The sequence below is a fragment of the Trachemys scripta genome, chromosome 13, assembly GCF_013100865.1.
Source record: "Trachemys scripta elegans isolate TJP31775 chromosome 13, CAS_Tse_1.0, whole genome shotgun sequence".
Lineage (NCBI taxonomy): Eukaryota > Metazoa > Chordata > Testudines > Emydidae > Trachemys > Trachemys scripta.
In genome coordinates, this window is record NC_048310.1 from 38,095,065 (window position 1) to 38,104,269 (window position 9,205).

The following is a 9,205-nucleotide window of genomic DNA, read 5'->3' on the forward strand; positions in this document are numbered from 1 at the left end:
GGATGGTACCAAGTGTGAATAAAACAAAACAGAACCTTGCCGTGGCTTTTCCTGCCCCTTCTCGCTCTTCCCCTCTCACTAGTTTTCCAGACTCTTTAAATAATAGGAGCTGCCCCCACCACACCCCCCACTGTTGTGCCACTATCCCCACCTTCTGCTGCTTGGGTTGGTAGATTTCCAGGTCAGAAGGGCAGGTCCATCCTGCAGCATCTCTCCCTCACTCACGCAGTAATTACTGCATCCAGCCCCGTCTCCTGGGATCAAAGCAGAGTGTACCCTTTAGCAAGGCCTTGCTGCGAAGGCCCCACGGGATGGAGAATCCACAGCTACCCCTATCTCCAGCACACAAGAGCCCTGGGTCCAAGGTGAGAAAAAAGCTGCCGCCCCAAGCAACAAAAAGCCGCAATCGCCATTGGCGGCGGCTCAGCGGCAGGTCCTTCGCTCCTAGAGGGAATGAGGGACCTGCCGCCCCCGAATTGCCGCAGGTGCCGCCCCTCTCCCTTGGCCGCCTGTCACGGAGTGTGGGGGACTCAGGCCCTGCACCCCCGGCTTCCTGCAATTCACCATGACTCTCAGCCAGCCAGTAGAGCAGGTGGTTTATTTAGACGACAGGGACACAGTTCAAGACAGGTCCCGCAGGCACAGAAAACAGGACCCCCTCAGTTAGGTCCATCTTGGGGTCCTCGGGCACCCCAGCCCCCTTGGGAGGTCAGAGCCCTGTCTGCCTCCCAGCCATTCCACCAGCCAGCTCCTGAAACTCTCCCTTCAGCGACCCCTCCCACAGCCTTTGTTCAGTTTCCCGGGCAAAGGTGTCACCTGGCCTCTAACCCCTTCCTGGGTTCTCATGTTACATGCTCAGGTATTCTCCGGTCAGTCTCCCATCCCCCAATGCAGACTATCCTAGCCACAATCCCCTGTCAGCATTCACAGACCACAGCAACAACAGTCCCAGTTCGTCACACTGCCCCAACCACCTGCTTGTTAAGCTGGTGCCTGGAGCCAGCCCTGGCACAGACACACTGCACAGGGTGTGCAGGAAGGAGAGGGCTGAGCTCTGAGCAGGTGAGCTGCTGAACTCATTGCACGAGCGAGGGGCCATGGGCTGTTGCCCCACACGCCTCACCATGGGGATGGGTTTGCTTCCATTTCATCCCTCTGCCCTAGTTAGACAGCAGCACTCCCTTGCCCTTGGGCCATCCTGTTAACCACTGTGGGCTGCCTCTGGTGGCTATTATGAGACATTATAGCCACCACCAGCTGTGCTGAACGCTAGAGGCTGAACCAGTAATTCCCCCTTCAAGCTCCCACTCCAACCCCAACCCCAAATCCACCACCACGCTGCAATGCAGGTAGCACCTGCCAGCCCGTTTGCTGGCCTGTGGTCAGCAATTCCATGGGTGAGATTCCCCACAGATGGAGCCAGGGTTTCAGACAGGATCGTACTCGGGGCGGTTCACCCTCCTGGTGCTCACGCTGCACCGCAACCCTTCATTCTTAGCGCTAGCATGGGTCTGTCTACGCAGTCTGAAAGTTCAGCTCCAGTGCAGCTGTCCCCCTCCCCCAGTGACTGGCACAAGGCCAGGGAAAAGCTACATCCTCCCACCAATTCATGGCCAATGGAGATGCCCAGAAGTCTGCAGGACAGTCAGTTCCCCCAGCTTTGCTAAGAGCTGCTGCTCTGGCAAAGCCATGGCTGAGCACTCGGCCTTGTCTCAGGGGCGGAGATGGAAGATGGTGAAGCAGGGAAGGATTCCAGGGAAATTCCTTCTAGAACTGCCTGACTGGAGGCATCTGAAACCATGCGCCAGCACTGGGACCTAGGAACCACAGGTAGATGGGACATCATGGGGCTTCAGGCTTGGGTGTGGTCTCTTGTTAAGGTAAACCAGTCTAGTTGCCCCCCCTCCGGGCCGAGAGCATCCCAAGAAGTAACATCCACACACTGTTTAAACAATTTTTTCAAAATATACAGTTTATTTACAATTATGTCACGTCTACAGTTTTATGGATAACTTTATTTCAAACCTTTAAATGTCAGCAGTAGACATTAGGGAAAAACAAATCATAGGATCATCAAAAATAAGAGGCCTCTTAGCAATTATGTTTATTGGAGTTTAAGTTTCAAGTAGCCAATTTCTACAAAATACATTAACAGGAAAAATCTGGCAAAAAAGATATTGTACACTGGGTTAGAAGAAGGCAAGACACAAAACTGCAAGACCCTTACCCCTGGCTCAGCTGGGCTCCCCAAGCAACATCTCCCCCTCCCCCCCCAGCTCCCAGCTTAGGGGGGGTGACTTGAAAAAAGCTCCCTCTGAAGTGATCTGGTCAATGTTACAAGTGCTACATGCCTCAGATCTTGGGGTGGGGAAGGTAGTACCAGGGCACGGCCTAGTTTGCAATACAGGAGCTGTCATATATCCAGGGGTTAGTCAGCTGAAGGTTTGTGGCAAGCATGTTAGCAGCAGCTTCCAGACTCTAGGAGCTTATTTAACATCAATGTCATGAACACTGCACGATGCTTAACAAGAACGGCCCACATTCCTCCCATTGTTTGGGAGGGGAGGGGGGGACTGGACCCCATATGAACACTGTCTCCTCAAGGGAGCAGTCAGTGCCGTCTCGTGGGGGTGGGGACACTTTGGAGGCAGCTAGCTACACTTTGGATGCTCTTTCCCCGAGCTGTGGAGCAAGGTGCTGAATTTGGGAAGGAGACACATGGCAAGGGGACCGCAGGAGACTGCTGGGCTGGCAAGGCAGAGAGAGAGAGCTAGAGAACACGGCCAGCCGAGGAGGAGCAGAAAGAGTGGGAATGCCTGCAGCAGCCCCAGGAAGGGGAGGGCAGGAAGCGTGGGGTGGGGGCACGTTTGCGACTTCATCTATCAGGGCCTGCTGTGCAGCAGATTCCACCCGTCTATCAGTGGCCCACCACTCGGGAGGGGAAGGAAAGACTGGGGATCCAAGAATTCCCTACCTTGGCAAGTCATCTGTGGACAATCTGGCCCACCCTGAGAAGGGCAGAGTTCTCAGAGCCCCCTACCCCACTGGCCCCAAACCTAGGGCATAGCAGCACCAGATGTTAAGCTAGTTCTAAGGGGAGCGAGACTTCTCCTGGAACTCTGAGCACTTGCCCAGCTGGCGTCTCTCTCCAAGATGGGACTGGGCAGGAGTGGCACGCACAGAGAAAGCAGATGGCACCTCTGCTACTGTAACACCTGGGTCCCACAAGGAGCAGGGTGTGAGCCAGGTGCTTCTGAACCTGTCGGCAGCACAGGGAACTATTCTGAGCAGCAGTCGCAAAGCAAGGGTAGGAGGACCCAGGAGAGCCCTGGCAAAGGCTGCTGCTCCATCACTTGCTTTGTGGCCAGATGACTGAGCCAAACAAGCCCCTTCTCATTTCCCTCATCCCTCTCCTCCCACCTTACCTGAGGGGGCAGGTAAAGGCATGGAACTGAGAGCCAAGGGGAAAGAGGAGAGGAAAATTAAAGACAGCAGCACCGTTTTCCTCTTCTATGAGGGAGCCAACAGGCCCAGAGGTGTGCCACAGCACAGAGCGCCCATCCGGGAGTCCCAGTGCCCCACCCATGGGTTGCGCTCTCTGTGTCTGCACTCAGCCACCAGTGCCACATGCCGGGCAGAATGGGCAGGGCCAATGGAGGCAGGAGACAGTGGATGTTGCCCATCCCCGACAGAGCTGGAAGGGCAGTTCCGGCTCCGCAGGCCGTGCCGTGGCCCAAGAGCTCAACCTGGCTCAGAGGGGCCCTCAGTGGCTCCTGGAGTCACCAGCATCCATATTCAAAATACCCCACCTAGCCAGGAAGGACACGGCCATTCTGGAGCCCCAGAGGAAAGCCCATGGCCCCACAACTGGGGAGATCAGACGGGAAAGGAGGGGGTTCTGCTCCCAGCAGGCCCTAAGGCGGCCATTCACTGCAGCACCCTCCTCCTCCCCTGGGCTCAGGGACTCCTAGCTTCCAGTGGGTCTGGCCTGGACAGGCAGTGTCCTTCGCTTTGGCTGTTACAAGAATTTGAGTTGGGACAGGGAGAACAGACATCCTACCCCCACCCCTAACAAACCCATTAGACAGAGGGAAGGGGCCTGAGTAGGGGCAGAAGCCGGAGTATCATTGCTGCAATTCCTCTCCCTCTGCCCGCCGAGCCCAGAGAACTCCCTTCAGCCACAGCCTCCTGTCCGCTCAGACACCAAAGCAGGAGATGCATCAGACTGAATGCAGCGAGCCGGGATACTCTGCCCTCCGAAGGGGTTGCGATCTGCTGGGTTTTGGTGCTGCCGCCCATGCACCTTCTCCAGCACACAGAGCAGGGGCCATGATGGACAGGCTGGTTCCAAGGGGGGACGGTGTCGCAGGCACGATTTTGCCATGTGGCACCAAAGCCAAAAGCTTTGTACCCAACGGTGTGTGCGTGCTGGGTGGGCAGGATTCTGACTGCACGGCTAATGCACTGGGGGACAAATAGCAGCCCAGGGTCCTCACCTCCCACAGGGTCCTGATTGCCGAGCAGGACGTGAAGCCAGTGTCCAACAGAGCAGCAGCCCCTCCTCCTCAGTGTACTGCCATGGAATTAACAAGCACTTGGGGGTGGGGCCAGCCCCTGGCATTTGGAGAGCTGAAGCATCCATCCCCTCACGCCAGCGCCAACAGCTGGGCTGCGTGTAGCTGCCTGCCAAGTCTTCCCCTAAGGCCCAGACAGCCCTTTCCCACCTTTAATGAGGAGATGCCGCCCATAGAGAATACAGGTCCCAGCATGCAATGCTTCCTCTTGACCAGAGCAACTAGTTCAGCACTGGGCCAGGACAGTCTGATGCAGAATTTAGTGCATCATGGGATCTGAAGTCTCCCTGAGCTGCAGCTCCCCTATGGAGCTGGCTGCAGTCTGCTCTGGTGTTTACAACGCAGGTTGCAAAGATGGTTTAGATGCAGCTCATGGCTTCGCCATTAGTTCTTGTCCCCACTCCTCCCTCCCTTCTTGCTGATGAGCTCAGAGCAAAGAAACCCAGAGCATTTACATAGCAGCCACCTCTTCTCCTGGCGGACTCGCTGCAAATGCGCAAAGTTACTGCTCCACACTGAGTGGCATGACAACCTTTAAAGCATCATTAGAGAATGCTGTGCAGATCCCTCTCGGGAGAAATACCTGCCTTTAACTCATAGGCGACGCCGCCTCCCAGGAGCCAGGCAGAGCGCCGTGAGATCAGAGTGACAAAAGCCAGCAACACAAAGCAGAGTTCTCCCTCTGTGGTCAAGGGGCTTTAAACCCCAGTCATTCAGTTCTGCAAAGGTGGACGCCCCCCTCAACGTCCTGCAGCTGGTGGAAAGGGAGGTGGCAGCATGACGCACCAGGGACACGGGAGCCAGATGCCAAGCAGGGGAGCCACGGATGTTAATCCTCTTTCTCAAAGGTTTCCTCTGGGATTAGTGTTTTAAATGGACGGTCCCAAAATCGGCTGGTGATGCCAAAGCCTTGGGAAGGTGGGGGGGAGAGGGGAGAGAAGAGAGAAAGACTGTGTGAATTGGCATTAAAAAAAATGGTCACCTGATCTGTCTTATATGGCCCTCATCATTTCCTGTCTGAGCACCTCACCGTCATTAATGGAGCCCGAATGGGGAAGGGTCCCCATTCTACAGCCGGGGAGCCACAGGATAGAGTTAGGAACTTGCCCAAGGTCCCACTGGGGCTGAACTGGGAATTGGCCCAGTCCGGCGTCCTGCCCATTAGACCCCCACCCCTTTCCTCCCGCCTCAGTCAGTGAGAGCGGAGACGCCCAGGGGGCACAGACAGCCAGGTCAGTATACTGTGACTCCACACCAGCTGCATTCTGGGTGGAACACTGCTGCTCCCCAGAGGTGAATTTAGACTAACTTCAGCCACCAGCGGATTCTGAGGCAAGTAACAACTGAAGCGCTGGGCTGCCAAGGCGATGGGAGGAGATTCGGGCCTACACGCCTCAGCCCCCGAGTGGGAGCCGCCCAGGAGCAGCTGTCAGCCTGAGACTTCTCTGACACAGTGCCAGGGGCGGCTCCAGGCACCAGTGCAGCAAGCGCGTGCCTGGGGCGGCAAGCCGCAGGGGGCAGCCTGCCGGTCGCCGTGAGGGCGGCAGTCAGGCAGCCTTCAGCGGCATGCCTGCGGGAGGTCTGACGGTCCCATGGCTTCGGCGGCAATTCGGTGGCAGGGACCGGCACATCACCTGCAAACATGCCGCCGAATCCGCATGACCAGCGGACCTCCCACAGGCGTGCTGCCAAAGGCCGCCTGACTGCCGTGCTTGGGACGGCAAAAAACATCGAGCCGCCCCTGCACAGCGGATTTGGGAAATTTCCCTCACACTGCCAAGTCCCAAGAGCAAGGGGAGAGCTGGTGCCAGGTCCCTGGGCCAGGGCTGGTGCAACCGCTAGGCGAACTAGGCAGCTGCCTAGGGTGGCAAGTGGTTGGGGGCGCCGAGGGCCATCCTCAGGCATAGGCAGCTGCGTAGGGCACTGGGTCTTAGTGTCCATCCTACTGGTTTTCCTATCCCTGTTCTGACCCTTCCTGCAGGCTCTGAGTCTTCCTGGGAAGGGGATCTAGTAGTTAAAAGAGAAAGTCTCCAGCCTGCCAGACCCATTAGCACAACCCTGAAACTGTTAAAGAGCCATTCAAGGCGTAATGAAGACATTTAACAGGCATTTGCCAACCCCCAGGTATCTCCTGTCAGTTTCTGAATGTACTGACACAAAAACAGTTGTGAAGTACACCCCGCTGGCTGAGACCCTGAGAGCCTAGGGCTACGAGGTCCAGATACACGCCCTGATCGTGGGAGCCCTGGGCTCCTGGGACCCCCACAACGAGCCGGGTCTGAGAGTGTGCGGAGTTGGTCGACGCTACGCCCGGCTCATGAGACAGCTCATGGTGTCTGACACCATCAGATGGTCCGGAGACATTTATACGGAACACATCACAGGACACCGTCAATACCACACTGAGTAACCGAGACTGCCGACCAGGGAAATAACCCACTTCCTTCCCTGACAGACCAAGGGTACCCCACCCATGTACTTATCCGCTACACCGATACTGACAGACTCCTTATTCAGTCCGTGGGTGGCGTACCCGAGCCCACTTATCCACTGACACTTTAAAAACCCTTGCACCCCATTCTGGGTCTATGCAGGTTATGCGATATGTATGTATCTTTACATCCTTGCAAACAAAACCTGTAACCCCCCATAACCCAAGCCTGACCCCAGATGTACAGTACCTTGCCTCTTAACTCGTGTATATTTCATTTTAAACATTCACTTCAATAAAATTTTTACTCAGAACACATCAGTCTTAGTTTAAAATTTGCTTTAAAAATATTTCATTAGAGAGTTGGTGAAGATTATAAAATGACATCTCTAAAAAAACCTTGCATAGATTTTTAGATGCACAATCATCTTTAGCTTAAATGCTTCAGACATATGGTTTTTTAAATAAATTCTTCAAAAGACCAGCCTTATCTAAAAATGCACATTTTAATTACTATAGAAAAAAAACCAAACCAAACCAAAACAAACAAACAAAAACCTTACTTCCAAAGTCTTTCTGTCCACCATTTCTCCCCCCCCCCCCCCCCCCCCCCCCCCACCGCCCATTGAAGGAAGCAACAGCCCTTTGCTTCCAGATAGCTGGACAAAGTTTCCCTTTCTTTACTTCGGACTATCTGATTAACTAGTTTTAAGCCAAATCAGTACCTTAGTAAGATATAAAATCCTTTGTTATGCCTAAAATCTTTGGAAACATATTTTTTAAAGTTGGTGAAATTTCATAAACATGTGTATTGTTCTGGAGATCACACACAGTAAATGACTGTTCCCTTTTTTTAAAAGCAATGAACATTGTTATGAACACACTGAACCTCTGACTGATTAATTTAAAATAATGTCTGTTTCAGTGAGATGTAGTAATCTGGAATGATAACTTTATGAAGGTTTAAGAGTAAATTTAAAATATAAAATCAGCTTAGAAATACTGATTAAGAAAATGTAAAACAGAGAAGAGCTGCATCATGGATTCCATAATATTTAATGTTTATTCAGCAAGACAGCTGACTCGCCCTTACTACAAAGTTTTTGCAAATAAATGTCTGACAAACTTCAGGGCATATCAAAAAACCTGTGACTGACATTTTTTATTCCCAAGTTTAGTGCTTTTAATTAGGTACCTTCTGCATGTCCATTCTGCACGAGGGAGAGGATACAGGGGTCTCTCCTTGGGGAACTGTGACTCTCAGCCACCATGAGGCGGGCCGGGCATCTTGTTATTCCTTCTGTCTTGTCCCTCCGCCCCCACCCCCGCCAGGCTGCAAGCTCAGGCTGCCATCTGGCATAGGGCACCAGTTTAATAATACTGCATAGGGCCCCATAAATCCTAAGAAGCCCACTTCTTCGGATGTTGTAGCCCACGAAAGCTTATGCGCTAATAAATTTGTTAGTCTCTAAGGTGCCACAAGTACTCCTGTTCTTTTAGCCGATACAGACTAACACGGCTGCTACTCTGAAATAAATCCTAAGGGCGACCTTGGGGGTGCCAAAAAGCGGTACCGTGGCTTCGCAGGGAGAAGCCGCCTTCCGGAGGCACTGGAGAGCCAGAGCGTCAGATTGCGGGGGCGGTGAGCCCCAGCCATGGAGGAGTTGGTGCGGTGCTGGGGGGCAGGAGCCCTGCAAAGGTGGTGGTGCCACTAGCGTAGGGTTACCATACGTCCGGATTTTCCCGGACATGTCCGGCTTTTGGGGGTTCAAATCCCCATCCGGGGGGAAATCCCCAAAAGCCGGGCATGTCCGGGAAAATCAGGAGGGCTCGGTGGTGCTCGGCCGGGGCCGGTGGGGGGCCGGGAGCATGGTGCCGGGCCGGGAACCAGTGGGGCAGTGCCGGGCCAGGGTCACAGTGCCGGGTCGGGCGCGGGTCCGGGGAGCCGGTCAGCCGGGGAGCCGAGCCCGCGGGGCGGGAAGCCGGGGAGCCGAGCCCGCGGGGAGCCAGGAACCAGGGAGCCGAGCCCGCGGGGAGCCGGGAGCCGGCCGGGGAGCCGGGGAGCCGAGCCCGCGGGGAGCCGGGGAGCTGAGCCCGCGGGGAGCCGGGAGCCGGGCGGGGAGCCGGGGAGCCGGGCGGGGAGCCGGGAGCCGGGCGGGGAGCCGGGAGCCGGGGAGCCGAGCGCCGGGCGGGGAGCCGG

General features: G+C 55.1%; 1 protein-coding gene across 1 annotated transcript in view; it reads right to left on the bottom strand.

The window, feature by feature from the left end:
- Window positions 1-1,945: 1,945 nt before the first annotated feature.
- FA2H (fatty acid 2-hydroxylase) overlaps window positions 1,946-9,205 on the bottom strand; it is a 69,500-nt gene continuing 62,240 nt past the window's right edge. The window contains exon 7 of the mRNA XM_034788748.1: window positions 1,946-5,483. Coding sequence (XP_034644639.1) covers window positions 5,404-5,483 — 80 coding nt within the window. The 3' untranslated portion in view covers window positions 1,946-5,403. The remainder of the gene's footprint in view (window positions 5,484-9,205) is intronic.